The sequence below is a fragment of the Stenella coeruleoalba genome (assembly GCF_951394435.1).
Source record: "Stenella coeruleoalba genome assembly, chromosome: 13".
NCBI lineage: Eukaryota > Metazoa > Chordata > Mammalia > Artiodactyla > Delphinidae > Stenella > Stenella coeruleoalba.
Window position 1 is genome coordinate 64,895,249 of NC_137159.1, and position 23,890 is coordinate 64,919,138.

General features: G+C 36.8%; 1 protein-coding gene and 1 pseudogene across 3 annotated transcripts; one reads left to right on the top strand and one right to left on the bottom strand.

Moving 5' to 3' along the window:
* Window positions 1–8,719: 8,719 nt before the first annotated feature.
* DPY30 (dpy-30 histone methyltransferase complex regulatory subunit) lies at window positions 8,720–20,163 on the top strand. Of its 2 annotated transcripts, XM_079940722.1 has the most exons (6): window positions 8,732–8,752; window positions 8,853–8,951; window positions 9,051–9,122; window positions 9,208–9,255; window positions 17,646–17,788; window positions 19,803–20,162. In XM_079940722.1, exons 3-6 carry the CDS (start codon window positions 9,087–9,089, stop codon window positions 19,873–19,875), a joined length of 300 nt encoding a protein of 99 aa, XP_079796848.1. In that variant the 5' UTR covers window positions 8,732–8,752; window positions 8,853–8,951; window positions 9,051–9,086; the 3' UTR covers window positions 19,876–20,162. The 2 variants fall into 2 exon arrangements, with proteins under 2 accessions (XP_079796849.1, XP_079796848.1); XM_079940723.1 differs by lacking the exon at window positions 8,853–8,951 and having other exon boundaries at window positions 8,720–8,813; window positions 19,803–20,163.
* Window positions 9,264–17,636, bottom strand: LOC307195999 (transmembrane protein 33-like; annotated as a pseudogene). Its single transcript has one exon. The product of its transcript is annotated as a transmembrane protein 33-like (transcript).
* Window positions 20,164–23,890: the final 3,727 nt, after the last annotated feature.

Consider the following 23,890-nt stretch of genomic DNA (forward strand, 5'->3'; position numbering starts at 1 on the left):
CAAAGAGGTGTATATGTAGGGATGGAAGAAATCATTGTGGCCGTCTTTGCAAGTAATCTACCACAGTGATTATGTGCAGAATTTCCTTTTACCTCAATTTCAGATTAGAGCTTAAGATGGATTGCTCATCTAAAAAAGCATTTCCCAGTCACTTTGGTGAGTCATAAAAACATTCCTAGTTTCATTCATGAGGTAAATTAACGAAGTTTAAGGAGACAACAGCAACAATGATGATGATGATGACTACTACTACTACTAGCTAACATTTATTGAACCCATACTCCAGGCTAAGCAGGTTAACTTTTACTGTTGTAGTCAATCATCACTATTTGAGTTAAGCATTATGGTCTCCATTTTTTTAAATAAGGAATTTGAGGCTCTAACAGTCTGTTACTTGCCCAACATCACATATTAGTTAATGACACACACTACTTTAGCGTTTTAAGGTTAAAATCTAGGCTTCCAAAGAAAAACATTTTTACATAGACTTTATATTTTATTAGTCATGAAATAAATATATCATTAGCCCCTGGAACAAGAGTGGTCTTTCATTCCTGAGCATCCAGGTATTGAGTTTCTGGCCCCTGGCCTCTCACTTGCTAAGTCCCTGCTATCCAGTTGTTCTTAATATTGACTGCTTTTCTGTACCTTTGCCATTTTTTCTTTGGTAAAAATATGGGCTTAAGAGTCAGAAAGACTGGGGTTGGTATTTTGGTTCTGCCACTTATTAGTTGTGTGTTATGGAGCAAGTTCTTTAATTAACTCATCTGTAAAATGGGTGGGATAAGAATTAAATTACAAAATGAAAGAATACACCTAAAACCTCCTGCATAATACCTGCAATGTAAGAGGGCTCAATAATTTTATTTGTTTTTATCTCTTACATGTACAATGTCATTCCAGAATTCAGACTCCACTAGGATCTCAATTTTTAATAATCTCAGTCCACATCTTCTGCCTTTTGGAATTATATCCCAGTCAAATACATTTTCTAAATTAACATCTTTTGAAATTTGTCTCAAGAAAAATAGTGCCTAGATATTACACTGGCTTTATAATCTCCCTGGACTGAAGATCCTAACCTTCTCAGCCATTTAACCTACAGTGTGACAGCCTCCCAGTTTTCAGATGGCAAGAACTTGCAGAACACTTAATCTTGAAGGGAATCTGGGCCAGTTTCACCAGGACAAAAAGGAGGAGCTGAGTACTGAGCTAACTAATCCAGGACATTTGGTCACTTTATCACTTTAACCCATTAATTTATTTAGAAAGTGACTACCACTAAATAGTTTTTTTGGATATTTTAGCTCTCCTTCTTTTCTAAGGAGCTCCTCAAACCTTCAGTTGGAGAGATGCTGAATTATTTGAAGTAGCGACCAATGACACTTATTAAGGACTTCTTTTCAATTAAAAAAAAATAAGGAAAATAAAGTGGAGCACCTAGAACCAAGAGAAGAGATGGCTGATTTTGAAAAAGGCAGAAAACTTAAAAGAGAGAAACAGAAGGCATGGTTGGAGGTAGGGAATGGGAAGAGTAGAGTAACAATTAGGGGATTATTATCCTATAGCTATGTTAATAAGCAAAAACATCGTTGCGGACAATTAATCATTTCCCCATATTGAGTTCACATTGTGACATATATTAATCATTCATTTGTTCAACAAATAGATAGTAAGCACAGACAATGTGCCAGCTGACGAGTAAGTTGCCAGGATATAGTAGGGAATAAGAGCAAGTTTACAGTCTAATACAATGGCTAAAAAACTCAAATAACAACGAGACACAGTGGTCAGACATATAACATATATGAGTTCCATGTGTGGGTGTGGAATTCAAAAATGTATATATGATGTGAATATAAAGATTTTGAGAAATTGGAGAGTAGCCTTCCCTTATTAAATGGGACAGCTGTTACTCAGCTCCCGCTGATTTTTGCCTTTCAGAAACGTGTGGCCTCTGTTGCCAAAGTTTAAAACATATCAAGAGAAACCAGAATTCTGAACTTTTATGTGAAATTTATTGCTGAGGAGATTCTGGCTCAAAATTTTAAAACAAACAAACCAAAACAAAACTGAGGCACGAGTTTGAGATTCTCTAGTTTACAGAGGATCTGTTACTAGTGAAAGTGTAAATGAACTCATGTTTTTGAAATAGTATTAGGTGTAACAGTATAAATTGTTACCTAATTTGCTCAGCTCAATTTTTAAAGCTGTGAGGCTATGGAAGCGTAAGCGGAGTCAGTTAATACTGGATATTAAATGAATTCCTCCATTTAATTTCTTTGTTAGTGTTTCAGTCTGTATTATGTCCCCTCCACCCCATTCCTCCCTGCTTTGCTTAAATAATTATTCTTTGTTCCAAACTGCTCCAAGGATACCTGCTTACATTTATCTCAACCTCATCTGAACTCCTTCAGAATTTGTGCTCTATATCATTCATCTTAACCTTTAGTCAGTTATCTTTTTTGTAATTTAAATGTATGACATATGTATGTCTGATCGAGCTGAACTAGGATACAAATTTATGAGGGCGGGCACTGTAATTTATATTTATCTCAAGCTCTCCAAGAGTTTCTGATCCCCAAGTTAACCCCCAGATTTTGTGATTTGCTAGGACTCACAGGACTCAGCATATAGTCATACTCACAGCTATGATTTATGACAGCAAAAGGATACAAAGCAAAATCAACAAAGGGAAAAGGCACATGGAGCAAAGTCTGAATGAAACCCGGCATCAACTTCCATGAGTCTTCTCTCAGTGGAGTCACACAGGACACAATTCTTCCAGCATTGAGATCTGACAACATGTGTGAAATGTTGTCTACCAGGGACACTCATAAGAAATTCAGTCCTGCTGATCATGTAGGCACCCTATGCCTAATACATACTAAAAGTCCAGACTCCTAGAAGGAAAGCACGTGCTTAACATAAACCATATTTTTTGCACAAACATTTTAGGCCCAGTGAGTCACTCTCATCATTTAGGGAAAGTTTTATATCAGTGTAGGGAACTGTTTATCACTCAAATTCCTAGATACCAGCCAATCTTGCAAGCAGGACTTCCTAAGGCCAGCAGTCTCAGGCCTGCTATGTTACCTCTTTTCTGCATATGCCTCATAAATACATGGGTAAAGGGAAGAATAAACTGGAAGATTTTTCTTTTAATGCTGTCATACAACCAGTTAGACTCATTACTCATATAAATATTCTTCCACATTATTGCCTGTGTTACAAATAATAGGGTGACATATTTTCCAATTTAAAAAATTTATCCAGGGCTTCCCTGGTGGCGCAGTGGTTGAGAGTCCGCCTGCCAATGCAGGGGACGCGGGTTCGTGCCCCGGTCCGGGAAGATCCCACATGCCGTGGAGCGGCTGGGCCCGTGAGCCATGGCCACTGAGCCTGTGCGTCCGGAGCCTGTGCTCCGCAACGGGAGAGGCCACAACAGTGAGAGGCCCGCGTACTGCAAAAAAAAAAAAAAAAAAATTATCCAAATATTTTTGGTCTTTTTTGGGGAGGGCCATGCCGCTTGGGATCTTAGTTCCCTAACCAGGGATTGAACCCATGCCCCCAGCAGTGGAAGCACAGAGTCTTGACCACTGGACCACCAGGGAAGTCCCTGGCCTTTTAATTTTAAAATAAATTCATGCTTTCGGTAAAAAAAAAAAAGTTCAAACAATATAAAAGTTTGCAAAAAGCAAAGACTTCCCTTCCCCATTTTCCCGCTCCACAGGTAACCATATTTATAGTTTGTTGTATATCTCTCCAGGCTTTTTCCTATGCATATACTAGTATATACATGCAAGAAAAAAGAATCTCACTACACAGATTTTCCTACAACATGAATTTTCAGATGAAATTATGTTGTGAATGTTTTTACATGCCAGTACCTATAAATCTACCTCATTCTTTTCAATGGCTACACAGTAGTCCATTGTATTGAGATATCATAATTTAATCTATTCCCAATCTCTTTCTACTAAAAACTGTGGTACAGTAAGTATCTTTGTACCCTTGTACATTTTTGTATTTTTATGGGATTAAAAACACAGAAATAGCATTAGTGTGTCAAAGTGAACATTCCATTTTATTTTATCTCTTTTGTGGTAAGCTCATACTGAGTATGAACTCTTTACATAATACGTGATAGTGAACATTTGTTGACTCACTACTCAGAATCCATTACCTTTCTTCCCTCTTCCTAGCCATTCTAAGGTTTTCCCTTGTGAAACCCATCCTGTCCCATTGCATAGCAGTCATGCAATTCAGGTGGTATTAACTACCACCAGGTCATATCTTCATTATTGCTCAGGGAAGGCAGTAATTTAGGTCTGTGGCAATGAGCACATGGCATCTGCCTTATCGAAATAACTGGTTCAAGTTGGATAGGTGAAAGAAAACTTCAGGCTTTTTTCTCATGGGTAGACCCATGAGAAGTGATGCTTTCCCTCCTGAAATGTGGAAAAGAAATATAAATATAGGCTCTTCTGAGAAACGGCTGAAGTAATTGACAATTTTGGGATGGGAAGTGATATTAAGGTTAGCCTTTTCCTTCATTTTTATTATTCTCATTGCTGAGATATGTCTGTATCATAAAAATCAATAATACACTTTATTCATGTCTTTTTTTTGGCCATGCCACACAGCATGTGGGATCTTAATTCCAGGACCAGGGATCAAACCCGTGTCCCCTGCAGTGGAAGCACAGAGTCTCAACCACTGGACCATCAGGGAAGTCCCTATATTCATGTCTTTGAAAAGCCCATTTGATATGTCCTTGGGGATGGTGGTAAGTGTGCCTGGACATGGAGTTTGGTAGTGAAGACAAGGGAACTACAGATGGAGTAGTTGTCTTCCTATATTAGACAACAAAAAATACTTCCTTGGAAAGTGATTTACCAAATCTGGAATATATACTTTTATGTCTTCTTTTTCCCGTTGTGCAGCACAGGCTCCGGACGCGCAGGCCCAGCGGCCATGGCTCATGGGCCCAGCCGCTCCACGGCATGCGGGATCCTCCCAGACAGGGGCAAGAACCCATATCCCCTGCATCGGCAGGCGGACTCTCAACCACTGCGCCACCAGGGAAGGGAAGCCCTTTAGGTCTTCTTGAAAGGTGGTTGGTGTCCCTCCACACGAACCGCATGCAGAGGTTCCATTTACACTCAATAACTTCTGTGTATTTCTCTGCAAACACATTTGTGTGTGTGTGTGTGTGTGTGTGCGCGCTGGATCATGTTCTTTACTTCTCTGAGCACTTTCTCTCCCACTAATTATTTAAAAGAAAAAAAAACAGATTAGAAACAACAACAATAACAGGTAGAACAATATCACAATAATGAAGTACTTAGGTTTCACTTAGATTTATATAACTTTTGTTTACAAAGCAGTTTCATCTATCTAATCTCATTTGATTCTCTCTGTGAAGAATTTTTATGCTAATTATATATGTGAAAAAAACATGAAGCTCAGAAGTGTTAAACTATTTGCTTAATTCCACATGGCAAACAAATGAAGGAACCAGGTTTTAATACTTAACTAATCCCAAATCAATTCTTTCTCTACTACACATATTGTATTATTCCTAAATAGGTATTGCCTGTCTAAATAGGTTAATATTTTATTAACAGAATTTGCATCATGTCTGTAAAAAGAGGGTCAAGAACAGTAGCAAAATTATTCTAGATTCTAGAATTCTAGTTCTAGAATCTATAACTACTATCTCCCCAAAACCCCAAGAAGGGAAGGCTAGAGACTAGTACTTTGGTGCAACTGCTTGCTTTCCTTATAAATTCACTTTTGAAAAAAATATTTATCAAATATAAGAAACAAAAAATGAAAAAATGAATATAATAAGATCTTTGCCTTTGAAGAACTAAAATATCTAATTGTATTTAACTGTAAACAAAATATAAGGCAGGATGAGGTAAGTACCATAATAAATAGACATAGTGGAAGTAGATGAGGGGAGTACTGAACAAAGTTTTGTACTACAAGTCCAGATAAGAGCTAAATGTTATTCTCATTCTTTTAATTTATCCCACTCTAGACAGTACACAAGATATAAAGCAGAAACTAACAACAAAAAAATAGTACACAATATTGCAAATTTCCGTCATAATGATGGTTTTCAGGGCCATCTTTTTATTTTAATTTTTTTATTGAAGTATAGTTGATTTACAACGTTGCATTAGTTTCAGGTGTACAGCAAAGTGATTCAGATATATGTATATACCTATGTGTATATATATATATTTTTTTTTCGGATTCTTTTCTGTTACAGGTTATTGCAAAATATTGAGTATAGTTCCCTGTGCTATACAATAGGTCCTTTTTGGTTATCTATTTTATATACAGTAGTGTGTATATGTTAATCTCAAACTCCTAACTTATCTCCCCCATTTTTCTTTTGGTAACCATAAGTTTGTTTTCTATGCCGTACTCTTTAGAATTTTTGATTTCATATCAAAACAACATTCTGCAGTATTTTGAATTAATTTTATACTTCCTATAACTTTCTTGCTACTTTGTTTCTATCATTTCTAGCTGTTATTTACTTTTATTTATTTATTTATTTTTGTTCAGCTCTCTGCTGCTATGGCTTTTTCCCTGAATCTTTCAATTAATGTTATAAATGTAAAAACTTTAGCGAAGCTTTTTTGTAAACCACACTGATAACTTTGTTTTTTGATTGAGAGAAACCTGGCCTATAGTTAATTATTCTGTGCTGTTTCCTTTAGTAATCATTTTTACATTCTGTCCTTTTTCTTCAGTAGTGTCAGTGTCTTAATTAAAATCCAGTTTTAACTGTGAATCAATTCAATATATGTTGTGTACCTATGATGTACCAGGCACCATGTGAAGCATAAAGATATATAAAACAAGTTCTCTGTCCTGAAGGAGCTCACAGTCTAGCTTCCTACTTTACTAATACTGTCAGTACTTAGAAAATGTAAATTAGCAGCTCTCAGTTACTTTCTGGAAGACTTTTTTGTTTTGTTTTTTTATTTTTTTTAATTTGGAAGTTTTTATGGCGTGCCTACTATGTATTGGGAAATGTATGGATATATAATAACGATCCACATAACTCTCCTCTAGTTTTCCCAATCATTCTCTAGTTTTACTTTGTTATTTTCCATTCCTAAAAAGCATTTAATCTTAATTTGAATCAATATATGTACTAGTCAGTTTCTATATCCTGTACATAAGCATCCACAACTTTGCATCAATTCTGCATGAAAAATTCTATATCCTGTACATACGCATCCACATCTTTGCAACAGTTCTACATGAAAAAGCTGTCACCAATCACAATGCTAATCAAGCATACATTATATAAGCTGATTTTTTTTTTTTTTAAGTTTTGTCTGTGTTGGGTCTTCACTGCTGCGTGCGGGCTTTCTCTAGTTGTGGTGAGTGGGGGCTACTCTTTGTTGTGGTGCGCGGGCTTCTTATTGCGGTGGCTTCTCTTGTTTTGGAACATGGGCTGTAGGTGCGCAGGCTCCAGTAGTTGCAGCATGCAGGCTCAGTAGTTGTGGCTTTCGGACTTAGTTGTTCTGTGGCACGTGGGATCTTTCCGGACTAGGGATGGAACCTGTGTCCCCTGCATTGGCAGGCGGATTCTTAACTACTGTGCCACGCCCACAGGGAAGTCCCAATCAAATATACATTATAAAATAAAACTTTAAAAATGTATCCACAAGCCTGGCTCTTAAACAAATTTTATTTACTTTAGATTTTTAGCCATGCAGTTTTAACGGAGTAGTAAAATGACGTTGTATTCTACCTCTTCCCTGGCGGTCCAGTGGTTAAGACTCCACACTCCCAACACAGGGGGCACGGGTTTGATCCCTGGTTGGGGAACTAAGATTCCGCATGCTGCACAGCGCGGCCTTAAAAAACAAACACGTTAGTGTTATGATCACAAACATTTCTGCATTTGTAGAGTTATGGCTTTATTCTAGTATATTGATATGCCATAATTAAGTCTCCAAATATTTTATATGAAGTTAAAATATTTTAATATTACAAAGTGCAACTATAAATGGGATTACTGAATCAAAGGCAGGCACTTTAATGAGTGTATCATTTATATTTACATTAAAATAAAAGGAATTTATTGGAATTACAACAACAATCCGATTTACTAGATCCTGTTTGGTATTTACAAATGTGTGTAGGAGGCAAATTGTCTTTTGTATTTTTACAAATGCAATAGTATCAATAGCATCACGGTTTGGAAAGCCCGTTGCATATTGCTAATCTTGATACAAATGTAAGGTAGCACTAACATGGCATGTTCACATATTTAAGGGCTTGAATAAAAGCTTACTACGAAACCCTAAAACATTTCTTCTTCCCCACTTTGGCTTTAGAGTAAAACACTGACATTCTTTCGTAGACAGTTGAGTTTGGGTCTGTGATTTTCTAGTAAGAACTATCCAGCAAGTGGTTTCGGTTCCGCGAAGAGCTTCGGCAGATTTCAGGTAGCACGGAGGGCTGGCCAGGCCGAACCTCTGCCGGCTGGCCTGGTCACTGGGTCTGCAGCTGGGGTGGCGCCTGCTCTGGGTAGGCAGGTCGAGGAACGAGTCTTTGGCAGACCCCGAGGCCACAACTTCCCCAGGTCACTTCTTACCGCAAAGAGTGTCGTAGTAGAATCAGGGCCGGTCTGGATCCCTCCCAGCCCGGCCCCCGCTGGCAGTTCTGCGCAGGCGCGGCAGTCGTGCGACATCCGTCACTTACGGCGGAAGTGGTTTGTGCTGGGAGTTGGTGGCGCGGTGCAGGGCTCTTAGGAACGAACGGCTTGGGCGCGGGTAATCAGCTCCCTTTCCCCTTTTCTCTACCTCTTCTAGGTTCTTGGGAGTACGGCGGAGCTTCCGGACCTGATGCGGGCGCCCGGTCGTGGACTGTCCCACCCTGTTCCTCTACTGCTCGGGGTGCTCCGCGCCCAGGTGGGGGTGAGGGGCGGGGTCGCGGCTGGGCTGGACTCCATCCTGGTGTCTTCATCTTGAAATCTCCCGGGTAACTCACGGTTTTTCTTGTTTTCCAAGACTGGTATCCGGGGACTGTGACTTGCAGGGTCCACCATGGAACCAGAGCAGATGCTGGAGGGACAGACGCAGGTACCAGAAAGCCCTGGATTCAGGGTGGTGGTGTGAAGCAAGGAAGAGTGGCTGATGGTTCTGTGACCGGTGTTTTGTTTTCTAGGTTGCAGAAAATCCCCACTCTGAGTACGGTCTCACAGACAACGTCGAGGTAACTTGCCCAGTTCCTATGCCGTATCTTTGCGTCTCTTATGAACTGGAGAAAACTTGGGTTTCATTTTTACTAGGTTGCTTTGCACAAGGGAAAACTTTATCGTCACGAACGAAATAGTATCAAATTATGGGAAACTTGTTTTATTAGCGGTACTAATACTTCGTGGTATGCAGACGTACACATCAGCTGAGTCGAGAGGTTGAATTTTGAAAATTATATAGAGAAACAAACATACATTACTGATGGAGACTCAGAATACTTTTGCTTGGTGGCTACTAATGCTCTGTTGGGATACTGCATTGGAAAAACTGCGCATCACAATTAAGAAGCCCATTGTATTTGTAGCAGAATAGTGTGCTGGTGAAGTCAACATTTAGTAAATGTTGATATCTTTGCAGAGTTCAGTAGTAGGTGCCATTGGAAGCTATAACAGGTAGTAGACACTGTTTTTGCCTTACATGGTTGAGTCTGAATTCAGAGAGTACATGTGAAAAAATGTGCAAAAGAAGGTATACTTTTATAGAGCTTTTTCATACAGGTACTAAGAAGTTGCTGTCTAAAAGAAGAAGTTACTTTGTAAATGAATGAATAAATGCTGGAACAGTTGAATTAACCAGAGCTAGGTGGGATTGGTTAGGAAAACAGAGAGTTCCTGGAAGAGATGTGGGTGTTTTACGAGGTGGGTGGGGAGACATCATCAATAATTAAGTTTGGATAAATGAGGGCAGGAGCATTTCCAAGCAGAGTAATAATAGTAATAGCTGCTAATATTAGTCCTTTTACTATGTGCCAGGCACACTCCTAAGTAACTTCCATGTATTTTCAGTCTTGCAAGGCTCAGAGAATTTGAGTAACTTGTCTAAGATCACTAGGAAGTAAGTGGAGAGTTGTGTGTTAAACCTAAGCAGGCTGACATTTTTGAGGTGGTATTAAATTGTATTGCTGATCTTGACCAACTACTAGAGTTCCCTGGCATGTGGAGTGACTACTCTCTGCCTATAAAATTGCTAGGAATGTTTGTTAGTTGGATTATCAGGGTTAAGAAAATCTGAGTCTTTTCATAATGCAGTTTTTAATTGAACTGCTGTGCTGAATCAGGTGAAGATACTTTATGCCACTTATCATTTAAGAGATTTCTTTTTAGGCATCAGCAGTCTTCTTGATGGTGCTTGTGTATGGAGGCAGAGCCATAATACAGTAGAGCAGTGATACCAAATGCTTTGTTTTTCAAACCCTCAGACCAATTTCCATGGTAAAGTGAGAAAAAAAATAAGGAGAGTGGAGTGAGTACTGATGATACATTATTTGGTGATTGGTTTTCTTGCTTCCATAATTTTAAAATGCCTGTTCTTTTATGAGTTATGGTGATAGTAAAATAATAATTATGCTTGTTTGTTTGTAAGTTTTTACTTGGTAAAATAGAGTTAACAACCCTATGTTAGTCCCTTCATTCACTGTATTATTTTATTTTTAATTTACTTGTTTGTGATATCTCAGAGTCTGGAAACCACTACTCTACAGCTGCTGCTGCTGCTTTTTGTCTTAGAATTCCATTTTATGTCCATTATTGACTTACAGTTTTTTTAGGTTGTTGCTTTAGGACTTATCGGATGGAAGTTTAACTTCCCACAATTTACCTTCAACTGGTATCATATCTTTTCATGTATGGTATAAGGACCTTATAACAGTATCCTTCCATTTTCTCTCTCCTTGCCTTTATACTATTGTTATCATATATTATATTTATACATATGTTATAAACCCTGCAATTGATTATTTTTATTTAAAAAGTCAATTATCCTTTTTATTTTATTTTATTAAAATTTTTTTATTGTTTACTTAACATTATAGTTACTTTATTGCTCTAGAAAATTTAGTTTTTAAAACTATCAGATTACATACATAGTGATAATGAGACTACCCCCCCCAACAATCAACTGTATATTATGAGGCTTCTCTAACTTGGTAGATAACTATTACAAAATTACAAAAATAGCTGGTTACAGTTGAGCTATCAAGTAGGTATCACATTTCTGTAGATTGAAAAGTTGAATAAAAAGAAAACTGATGTTACTGATAAGTCGCTGAGTGTATCTGAGAAATCCAAGCTACATGCACACAGAAAAAAACTGGTTACAAAAACCATTACGTTACTCTGTATTAACATTTTGCAATGTTTTAAACATTTCCAATCATGCAACAATAATAAAGATCAGAATGAATTTTATAAAGGAGTTGATGGAAGCTCAACAAACGTATTTAACATATCATACAGCTAAAATCACATCATAACACATCCAGTTCTCCCAAATTTATCTATGCATTACAGCATTGAAATGCACACTATTTCCTCCACAACTCCTCCTCTGGCCCCATTTCTATTCAATAACGTTATCTATATAAACCTTTCTGTTTAATCTTTTAAATCAGATTTGATGGGTGAGTATGTATAGTCTTCAGTATTTCAGAACAGATACCAAGTTTAGTCACATGCTCAGTCTTCAGTTACATTCCTTTCAGAAAGCATCTGAACTGCTGCAATTGTCTATGAAAATTCAAGCCTAAGAAACCGAGAAAACTGGCAGTCAAGAATCTGATCTAAGTAATTGTGTAAACTACAATAATACTAAAACCTATGTGTGCACATTTCTAGAAGAAGGATTTCCTATTTGAGAAATGTTACTCAATGGGTCTCTGAAAGGAAAACTGTCTGACTACTGCTCTTTGATGTAAAACGCTTAGGTGACCACAAGTATTTAACCCAATTGGCTAACAGTCTTACAGTTGGGCCTTTTAAAATATTCAAAGCCACAGAAGTAATTATGAAAATAAAATTTTGGAAGATCATAGCATAAGATACATATAGAATTCCTATTATAATGGTACATCCAAAATAAATCTGTCCTAACAAAGCAGCACAAAATCAATTTAAAAACAATTTGAAATTAAATAGTGGGAAGTGTTTTTGTTAAAATCATCAACCAAAATTACTGAATGGCAAAAGAATACTGTCTCAAAATATACTGAATTTACATGTTAATATTACCATAATGAACTCATGCCAGATATAAATTCAAGTTACTAATTAGATGAAAACGAATTTTAGAGCTATTTTTACAAGAGAAATAAACGTACTTCATGATAAAGGCACAGCAGCGTCTAAAGAATTTTTGGTACATTTATCACAAGATTTAAATTTCCTTAACTATTAACAACACATTACAATAAAGTTTCTCAGAAAGTGTTTAAAAGGCTTGATTTAACATGCCAGGAAAATGATTATTTTTCTTTTGAGATGCATTTATGTAAATTATGTAAATTGCAGTGAGGTCAGTTTTACACCTGGAATTAACCATTCCTAGCAGAAGTACCAGCAGCTAACAGTGCTTATTTATATTACACATAACTTAGCTGGATGTTAAACTATGCAACTGTTGGTGCCAGTCTGCTTATAAAGACAATGCTCTGGAGACGAAGTCTTCTCACAAACAGTGGGCAAGCAGGTTTCATTATTAGATGTTTAACAACAATCCTCTGTTCATTAAACAAGGTCCAATAATATGGATTTCTTCTAGAGGAGTATCGAACAGTAAGCAATCTATGGTATATAAAAGGCTGGAGCAAACTTCCTTGACCCCTAAAAAGCATTAAAACTGTAGCAGGCATCAAGAATATTTCATGACAAGCAATGAATTTCAGAATATTCTGTTGATTAGCGCTGAATTTATCCGAGAGGTCTCAGCAGAGGTAAACTATTTGCACCCTTTGCATCAAGGCACCTTTTTCGTGTATGTGGCAGTATGAAGCGAAGAAAATAACAAGACTGGGAAATACTCATTGTAACGGGGTAGGAATTGAGAAAGATGAGTGAACAGAACAGGTAGTGACAGCTGTCCTCTAACAAAGCCTGGGCCAGGAATGCTCTGCTTAACTGGAAGTGTAGTAAGCTTTGGTGCAGCCTCAGAGCACTAGCCAGAGCATTTGCCAGCAAAGCACGTTGGTAAAAGCTTGCTACTTCATGCAACCCAAGAAGAGGCAGAACAAAGAGCAGTAAACTATGAACAAGCGAGAAAGCAACATTGCCGTGGCCAGTTTATTGGCCGTGATGAATTGCATTGCGCCCGCCTCTTGGGTGCCGTTCGGGGCCGTGTCCACCATGGGGGGCTTATTACACACGCGTCTGGGAGGCTGTCCGGCACACCCGAGAGCACAGCTGGGTTTCTAGAAAGACCAGAGTGAAGGCGGAGCTGCGGAGCAAGGCCCAAGACGGCCGACCTAACGCCGCCGGCTCCAGGTTATTGCTGAACCCGGAAGTGCTCCCTTGACTTCCGTCCAATTATCTTTTTAAAAGAGATTGGAACAGTACGAGAAAGGAGTGTTTCACGTTTATCCGTGTAATTGTCATTTCTGGGTTCTCCATTCTTCTGTGTAGATCCGGCTGGTATCATTTCCCATCCTCCTGAAGGGCTTTCTTTAACATTTCTTGTAGTGGAGGTTGGCTGGGAAGGAATTCTTTAAGGTTCTGAATGTCTGAAAAGGTAATTATTTTGCCTTTGCTTTTGAGGTATTTTTGCTGAGTATTTGCTCCACTGTCTTCTGGCTGACATTGTTTCTGCTGAAAAGTCTGCTATCATTCCTATCTTTGCTCTTCTGTAGTTAACGTCTTCTCTTTGTGCTTTTAAGATTTTTTACTGGTTTTAAATAATTTGATTATAATGTGTCTTGGCGTAATTTTTTTTAATGTTTCTTGTGCTTAGGATTCATTGAGTTTCTTGGATCTTTGGGTTTAGAGTTTTCATTAAATTTGAAAAAATTTCAGCCATTATTTCTTCAAATATTTTCAAGTATTTTGTTAGCTTAATTTACTAATTCTTTCCTTAGTCTTCTTGAACATATGGAATATATTATAATAACTGGTTTAATGGCATTGCCTATGCTATCTGTATCATTTCTGTGTCTGTTTCTGTGAATTGGTTTTTCTCTTCATTATGGGTAATTTTTTCTGCTTCTTTGCCTCTCTGGTAATTTTTATTGGAGGCTGGGCATCATGAATGTTACCTTGTTGGGTACTGGTTATTTTTGTATTTCTTCATATACTCTTGGGCTTTGTTCTAGGACTCGGTTAGGTTACTTGGAAACAATTTGATCTTTTGAGGTTTGCCTTTAAGCTTTTTTAGGTGGGACCAGACCAACCTTTAGTTTAGACTTAATTTCTTCCTCTTGTGTATTCTACCCAGTGCTTCATGTGTTATGAGGTTTTCCCATCCTGGGTCACAGGAACATGAACTACTCCTGGCCTGTGTGAGCTCCAGGGTTTGTGCCTCCTGCTTCCTCCAAGTGGTTTTTTCTTCTGGCCTTGAGTAGTTCCCTCACACATTTTGTAAAACATTTTGTAAAACATTGCAAAATGTTAATACAGAGTAACGTAATGGTTTTTGTAACCAGTTTTTTTTCTGTGTGCATGTAGCTTGGATTTCTCAGATACACTCAGCGACTTATCAGTAACATCAGTTTTCTTTTTATTCAACTTTTCAATCTACAGAAATGTGATACCTACTTGATAGCTCAACTGTAACCAGCTATTTTTGTAATTTTGTAATAGTTATCTACCAAGTTAGAGAAGCCTCATAATATACAGTTGATTGTTGGGGGGGGGGTAGTCTCATTATCACTATGTATGTAATCTGATAGTTTTAAAAACTAAATTTTCTAGAGCAATAAAGTAACTATAATGTTAAGTAAACAATAAAAAATTTTTAATAAAATAAAAAAGATAATTGACTTTTTAAAGAAAAATAAAAATCAATTGCAGGGTTTGTAACATATGTAGAAATATAAGATAACAATAGTATAAAGGCAAGGAGAGAGGAAATGGAAGGATACTGTTATAAGGTTCTTATACCATACATGAAAAGAGGGGACTACTCAAGGCCAGAAGAAAAAACCACTTGGAAGAAGAGTTCCCTCACACTCATGCTCTGATAAATACTCACTTGAAAACTGGAAGGCAATCTCTTAGTCTCTTTCTATGCAACTCTCTCCTCTCTGTGAAAGTTTCCTTTTCAGTACTCTTCTCTGCAAGTTCTAGTTCTCTTGGTTTCCCTGAATTTTCAACTCTGTCTTCTCAACTTAGGGAGACTTCAGGGCTCTGCTTGGGGTCCTTCTCCCTGGGTTTTGTTGTATAAGTTCTCTAGGCAGGATGCAGTAAGCTGGCGCAATCATAGGATTCACCTAATTTTTTCCCATTTTTGTGATCATTGTTCTACACTCTTAAAAGCTTAATCTGTGTGTGTGTGTGTGTGTGTGTGTGTGTGTGTGTGTGTGTGTGTGTGTGTTTGTGGTTGGATATACATTTGACCCTAGAACAACCCAGGTTTGAACTGCATGGGTCCACTTAAAAGTGGATTTTTTTTCAGTAGTAAGTACTGTAGTACTACACGATTTCCAGTTGCTTGAATCCACGGATATGGAACTGTAGATACAGAACCACAGATATGGAGGAACAGCCTGTATAAAGGGCCAACTGTAAGTTATAAGTGGATTTTTGGCTGGGCAGAGGGTCATGTTGTTCAGGCATCAACTGTATATTTTTTAGATTAATTCAGGATTTTGACTTTACTGAAAGTAAGCATAGCAATTGGCACATAGTGGATAATCAGTAAATGTTTAAATGAAATAAATGAGAGGATTTGGTCAAGGAGCTTATTATAGGATCTATCAGAGTTGCTTAGGCATTGCTGTTTCTTTTTCTTTCTTTTTTTTAAAAATTAATTTATTTGGCTGTGTTGGGTCTTCATTTCTGTGAGAGGGCTTTCTCTAGTTGTGGCGAGCGGGGGCCACTCTTCATCGCGGTGTGCGGGCCTCTCACTATCGTGGCCTCTCTTGTTGTGGAGCACAAGCTCCAGATGTGCAGGCTCAGTAGTTGTGGCTCATGGGCCTAGTTGCTCCGTGGCATGTGGGATCTTCCCAGACCAGGGCTCGAACCTGTGTCCCCTGCATTGGCAGGCAGATTCTCAACCACTGCGCCACCAGGGAAGGCCCATTGCTGTTTCTTAATGAAGGTATTGGGATGTCATGTAATTGACTAGTTTTTATCATATATGGGTATTTGTTGAAATTTACTGGTGAACTATAAGTTTCTTAATTCATGGGCAAATGAAATAACTGTTTCATACATTAAATAAGTATAGGTAATTATTTTTATTAAGTCCAAAAATTAGATTGAAAAATCACAAGCAAAACTAGACAAGTTACCTGACATAGTTCTGGCAAGTGTTTTTGGAAAGCAAGGTATGTATGTTGTAGTTATATGCTTAAAGTTTTTTCTCAGTTTTTACAAAATAAAATTTTCTTTAAAAAAATTAAGTGTAGAATTTTTTTGTTTGTAATCGTTGACTATCCAGTTCTAGTATGATTGGAACAAATTTCATTTAAATGAAAGTGCTCTTAATAGTGTTTTGTCTTTGAGATAGCCACTTATTTCTAAATTTCTGAAATGACAGATTTTCAGAAGAAGGCAAAGTTTTCCAGTAAAGTAGTTTTTGATGCTCTGGATGTCAGGTGAATTTATATGAAAGGCCCAGATTTTGGGGGGTTCTTAGACGGAGGAAGTGTAAGTCATCATTTCCGAAACATCATTTAAATATCACATTAATGATCTTTCCCATATTAGTCATTTCTTCTATTTTTTGGCTAATTTTACTTTATATTTTTTCTTAAATTTACTCATTTTTAAAAAATCATAGATGCATTTGTTTAGAAAAGAAACAAATGGAAAAGCATTCTCATTGCTGTAGAGGGTAACCGTAAAAATGAAAACAATGAATACAAAACAGTGGTAATAAATTTTAGCTAGATTCTGTTGCCAGTTGAAGTCTCTAAGCTGAAGCCTGCTCTCTGTTAAGAAGGGAGTTTAGCAAGTGTTACAGAAGTGTTAAAGACATGTTAGTGCCAAACTGAGACATTGTCCTTGATATTATCTGTGATAAAAGATTTGAAACAGGACTAGTTTTCTCACTGTGATTCAGTGTTACTTAGTGTCATGTCCAGATTTTTTGAAGCACATTGTAAGAAGGTGTATTCTCATGAAGAAAAGAAAAGGGACTTGTATTTATTCCTAAAAAGGCAGAAAGAAAGAGAGAAAGTAAGTGTAGGATCTGGAGATACGACATTAAAAGAATGAGATATTATGGTGCCTTCAGAAAATGCTTGAATGAAATTTAGAAATGGGTCTGATTTTATTTTGGCAGAAAGATTTGCAGTTCAATCAGCTTTCTAGTCATTGATTTACATTTTCTATTAGTTTTATATTTCCATTAATTTTGGTTTAGCGCTCAAAATAATCTAGTTATTTTTAAATATTCATGCATGTTTTTTGAATTCACTAGAGGATAGTAGAAAATGAGAAAATTAATGCAGAAAAGTCATCAAAACAGAAAGTGGATCTCCAGTCTTTGCCAACTCGTGCCTATCTGGATCAGACAGTTGTGCCTATCTTATTACAAGGACTTGCTGTGCTTGCAAAGGAAAGGTAAGATAATAGTGTCTGCAAATGGAGTTACCAGAAAAAGCAAAATAAAAACTTCCCTAGTTGAAATATCATGAGTTATGTATAGTTATTTTTTTACTATATAAGGAATTTATAGATACTGAAGTTTTTTAAAAACAAGTCAGCCATAATCTCAATTAAGACACTTATTTTTCTACTAGTCTTAGATCATATGCATATTTGTAATCATGGTATACATGTAATTTTATATCTCCTTTTTACTTAAAATTATAAGATAAAACTTCTTCCATATCTTTACAGAGCCTTCATGATTATAAATGAAATTATAGTATCACAGTTAACTTAGCCATTTTCTTGTTGTTGACCATTTAGGACCAATTTCCTTTGTTATTATTGATCACCAGGTAGTTTATCTGTTTTTATACCCTTTTACTTTTGTTTAATTACTTTATGATAAATACCCAAGAATTGGTTTGCTATTTCAAATGACATGACTATTTTTATAGTGTTTGACACATAATATCATATTTCTGTCCAAAAGTTTATCCTTAAAATTCTTCAGGTGTCATCATAGCCTCAAGTGCATGTGTGTTATAAACTTTTTTTGCCAAGTTTTTTAAATTTACATTTCTTTGTTAGCACAATTACAGTTTTTCTCTTTTCTGTACATGTTTTCTGTACAAAAGTTCTTTTTGTATAAGTAAATCCAATAAGAAAATTTTGTTGTAAGTTACATTAGTCAACATTTATTGGGTGTAAATTATGTTTTTCTCAAAGACTAATAATGAACACTGTAGTAAACTGACATAACTTGATAAGGAACTTGATGGAACATATCTGAGTTATTTAGAATAGGTGTATTACTTAGTTTTATTTTTTAATTAATTTATTTTTATTACTTAGTGTTAAGTTAAAAAATTAAATGAATAAACAATAAGTATTTGTTTTGGATTGTTATATTTATAAAATAGGATTTATTTTTGACTGCAAGATATGTCTTGGCTCTACTACTGACAATTAAAATATGGGCATCTTTTATGCATTTTTGTTCTTTCTCTAAAGAAGGCCAATATATCAGAAATTCTAAATATTACTTTAAATGCTAGAAGAAAAGAATTTGAAGAAGTTTTACAGTAACATTCTATTAGTAAATACAGTTTTTAAGTAAGCATTCTAGCAAAATAATTCATCAAATTAACTGTAAATATTATGTAACAAGTATTGTCTCTATCTAGTTAGTTCAAAAGGTTGTTTAAAGTGCTAGGAGAATGTTTTGAGATCATTGTAAATCAATTCTAAATATGCCTTTTTTTTTTTTTTAAAATATGCCTTTTTATACTAGGGTTTAAGGTAGATGTTTCCCCCAACTTTTCATCTTTGGACCTGTTTTATCAGCAAAAGCAACATATGTAAAAGTGATAAATATGAAATAACACCTCTTTATTTTATTAAAATTTTTTTTCCAGTTTTGAGAAAAAATTTACATACGTCACTATATAAGTTTAAGGTATACAGCATAATGGTTTGATTTACATATGTTGTGAAATGATTACCACACAGGTTTTGTTAACATCCATGATCTCATATATACATATATACAATATATACATATACAATAAAAAGGAAAAAAAGAAAAAAATTTTCTTCTTGTGATGAGAACTCTTAGGATCTACTCTTTTGACAACTTTCCTGTATATCATACAGCAGTGTCAGCTATAGTCGTCATGTCGTACTTTATACCCCTAGTACTTAGAACTGGAATTTTGTACCACCTTCCTCCAACAACCCCTCTCTCTCACCTCTTAATTTTAAAATATGTTTAAGGGACTTCCCTGGCGGTCCAGTGGTTAAGACTCCGTGCTTCCACTGCAGGGGACACAGGTTTGATCCCTGGTGGGGGAACTAAGATGCCACATGCTGCACGGTGTGGCCAAAAAAACAGAAAAAAAAAGATGTTTTCATTATGGGACAATACATTTAAATTAACACGTCTCGAATATAAATTTCTAAATTTTGGATTTCTTTTCCCTTACAGACCACCAAATCCCATTGAATTTCTAGCATCCTATCTTTTAAAAAACAAGGCACAGTTTGAAGATCGAAACTGACTTATTGGGAAGAACAGAAAAATTTGGTTTCCACTGTAGATTTACATGATTAAGAGGCAACTTTAATTGCCATGATTCCCCCCCCCCCCCATTTTGGAAGTATAAGAATCATCAGGACAGCAGAACTTATTTTGGAGTTGCAGAAGAAGACATATCTCCCTTATTGATTTAATCACATACTTATTTAATGAGTGTATTCTGTGCAGTTTTTTCTCAGATTGTCTTTAACTTTGTTTTTAAAATGACCTTCAAAATAAACTGTTAAAACATCATTATCTTACAGTAGTGTTTGTTCTATATGACAAATATTTTATGTGGTTCAGTTGTTTTCATGTATTACTTATTCCTTGTGTCTTAGAATGCTGCAGAGTTTTACAACAGTGTGAAAATACACCAGAGTCAAGTAGAATATAAAAAATCTCAGCCAGTTTTTCTAGCGTTGTTCCTGGACCTCTTGGAGGGTAGGATTTGGACATCTTCAATTTTTAACAAACATCACCAGTGATTCTAATGCACAATAAATTGTTTTTTTTCACAATAAATTTTGGAGTGCTGTTAAGCATTGCAGAGGGTGTACAATATCCTTCAATGCTATCAACCTTTATGGTATTAATATAATAATAGCTATCATTTATTGCAGTTCTACTATGTGTCAGGCACAGAACTATTTTATTTGTTATCTCTGATGTAGCAATTCTGCAAAGTAGATGTTGTTATTCCCATTTTGCAGATGAGGAAACAGATTTGGAGAGGTTAAGCGACTTGCTCAAGACCACACTGCTGGTAAGTGCTTGAACGGGCATTCAAACCCAGTTCTACCAATGTGCTGCTGATAGCTAAGTGAGAAGTACTTGTACTAGTTAACATATTGCTTCTTTTCGCAATAAAACACACCAGCTAGTCCTTTTTTTTGGGTCTGCTCACTTTGTCCTGTATGAAGAAATTGAGATAATGCACTAGCTCAGAAAAGAGAAAATTGAAGAGAGCCAGGAAGGATAAACATTCGGTGGAGCAGTGGTTTCTCAGCTGGGAGTGATTTTGTCCCCCCTTTCCCCAAGGGACATTTGGCGATGTCCAGAAGCATTTTGGTCGTCACAACTGGAGTAAGGTGGGATTCTACTGGCATCTAGTGGGTAATGGCCAGTGATGCTGCTAAATATCTTAACTATGCGCAGGACAGCCTGGGTGCCCCACCCATGTCCAAGAATCATCCAGCTCAAAATGTTAGTAGAGCTAAGATTGAGAAACCCTGCTTTGGAAGCATATATTAAAGACATGTCTCCAAGCTAAACATGTGAAGGCAAAGTTAGAAATTTAATGCTGATGAGGTGTGTCTTATAGTTCTCTTTAATATAGGAAAAACATTTCAGTAGGAGTGACACTTTTGGGGAGGTGATATGATGGTTTTGATATACATCTGCAGATCTATAGGTTTGAATAGGAAAAACCTGGAAATATTGAGCTCTCAATATTTATGCTTATGTAGTAGTTTTTGTAACTATTAATTTCATTAAATTTATTTTGGTGATTTGACTAACTCATAAGTTAATCTGTCTATGTCTTTTAATGATATTTTAATATTCGAGTAAGTACTAACTGGGTAGTCTTTTTTTTTTTTTTTTTGCGGTACGTGGGCCTCTCCCGTTGCGGTGCACAGGCTCCGGACGCTCAGGATCAGTGGCCATGGCTCACGGGCCTAGCCGCTCCGCGGCACGTGAAATCTTCCCGGACCGGGGCACGAACCCGTGTCCCCTGCATCGGCAGGCGAACTCTCAACCACTGCGCCACCAGGGAAGCCCTAACTGGGTAGTCTTTTATTAAAGCATCAATAATTTTATCTTCTTAACAGTTCTTCATCAGCGATTCACATCAGAGCCACTTGTGGAACTTTTCATATATAAATATATATAAAAATATATTAAAAATATATAAATTATATCTCTCTGTGTTATATATCTCTTTTATACATCTATATATCGATGCGTACCTGGATCCTGGAGAGCCTGATTCAACTGGGATAGAGCCTGGACTTCTGAATTTGACAAAAACTCTAAGGCATTCTGATACCACCTTTGGTTAATGACCACTTAGAAGTAATTCAGTACTCTGCCTAACGCTGCATGGCTTCCAGTGTTCTAATGAATTATCTTCAAGACAGGGCTTAAATTAATCGTAAACTCGATACTTTTTTCTGTAAGGGCTGAGAATAGGCATGTCTTGCTGGCAGTGCACATCCTACTTAGCACTTAACCATATGCCAGGCACCATGCTAAATACTTTACATGAATTGTCATTTAACCTCAAAACCCTGTGAGGTAGGTTTAATTTTAATACCTCACTTTTAGAGGAGGAAAGTGAGATTTGGTTAACTTGCTTAAGGCTGCAGGGGAAGTAAGTTTGAGGCAGGGATTCATACCCAGTTTAATGCTATATTACCTCCCTGCCCTGAATGCTGTAGTACTCTCTGCTCTAATGCTCTCAGATGTGCTTAAAATTTTTCTTTGGGGGAAAAATCAGTCTGCCCTTATGTGTATACAATAGAAGCCCTCTTATCTAGCTGGTAGATGAAAAATAGAAAAATAGGAGTCATAGTAAGGAAACGTAAATGACACTGTGAACAGTTTTTTTAAAAACTTAGAAAATATTAATCTATATTAACTTGGTAATATTTTGATGTCAGCCTTTGCTCTGAGTATGGGTTCTTTGATTGGAATTCTGTATCTTCCTTCCACAAACCACTCCTATAATGTATAGTTTACAAATTTCAGTTTCAGATTTTTTGACAGTAGCGTAAGATCTTAGACATTTAAGATCTTAATTCTTAAGGCATTAAGTGTATAATGATACACTTTTTCATGATTTTTTTTCTCCAGCCATCTTATCTGCCTCTAATTTGACAGTTGTTTTTATTGAGTCCAAAGCATTCCACCTAATTTTTGTACTAACACCTTTTGCATTATGTGTTTGTGTTTCATTGGTTTATGTAATATTTTATTAAATTATGTAATGGCAGTACTTTGTACATCTCGTATAAATAGGTTGGAGAACATGATTGACCCTTGTTAGTTATGCACACAAACCTGGGAGAAGAGTGCAACAGTGTGAGTTTCCTAAAAAGTGTAGTCTACCATCTCCAAGAATTCAGCTTGTGGTGGGCATGGTTCAGTGTATTTTACTATGGGGATGGACAGCATCACTTAGTCCAGTAAGTTGCTTAAATAGAAATCAGTTAAGAAAGCTTCTACTATACTTTGATGAGGTATTTCATGTGTAGCTGACAATTATACTATAGAAACAATTCCTACCCTTTGACTGCTTAGTCAGGAAGATAATGTTTAATAAACGTATACAGTAATAGAGTAAAAGGTACTGTATCCTGTAGAGTGAATTCTTGAAAAATGTGGACAAGTGGGAGGACCAATAGAGTAAATCAGGAATAGATTCCTAGAGGATATAGAGACCTTGAATTGAAAAAAACAGAAAAATAGGGAATTCCCTGGAGGTCCAGTGGTTAGGACTTAATGCTTTCACTGCCGAGGGCACGGGTTCAATCCCTGGTCGGGGAACTAAGATCCAACAAGCTGTGGCCAAAAAAGAAAGAAAAAGAAAGAACAGGGCTTCCCTGGTGGCACAGGGGTTGAGAGTCCGCCTGCCAATGCAGGGAGCGCGGGTTCGTGACCCGGTCCGGGAAGATCCCACATGCCACGGAGCAGCTGGGCCCGTGAGCCATGGCCGCTGAGCCTGCGCGTCCGGAGCCTGTGCTCCGCAAAGGGAGAGGCCACAACAGTGAGAGGCCCGCGTACCACAAAAAAAAAAAAAAAAAAGAAAAAGAAAAAGAAAGAACAGAAAAATAGTTTGGATAGAAGGAAACTGTTTACCTAATTCTGATGAACCTATGGGGAGAATATTGAACCTTTGTTTAAATCTCTTTGTTTAGGAGAAGGTAAAGGAGATTTTAAGACTGGTAACTTCCCATTAGCAACATGATAGGATGGCTGTAGGGACAGCATAAAAT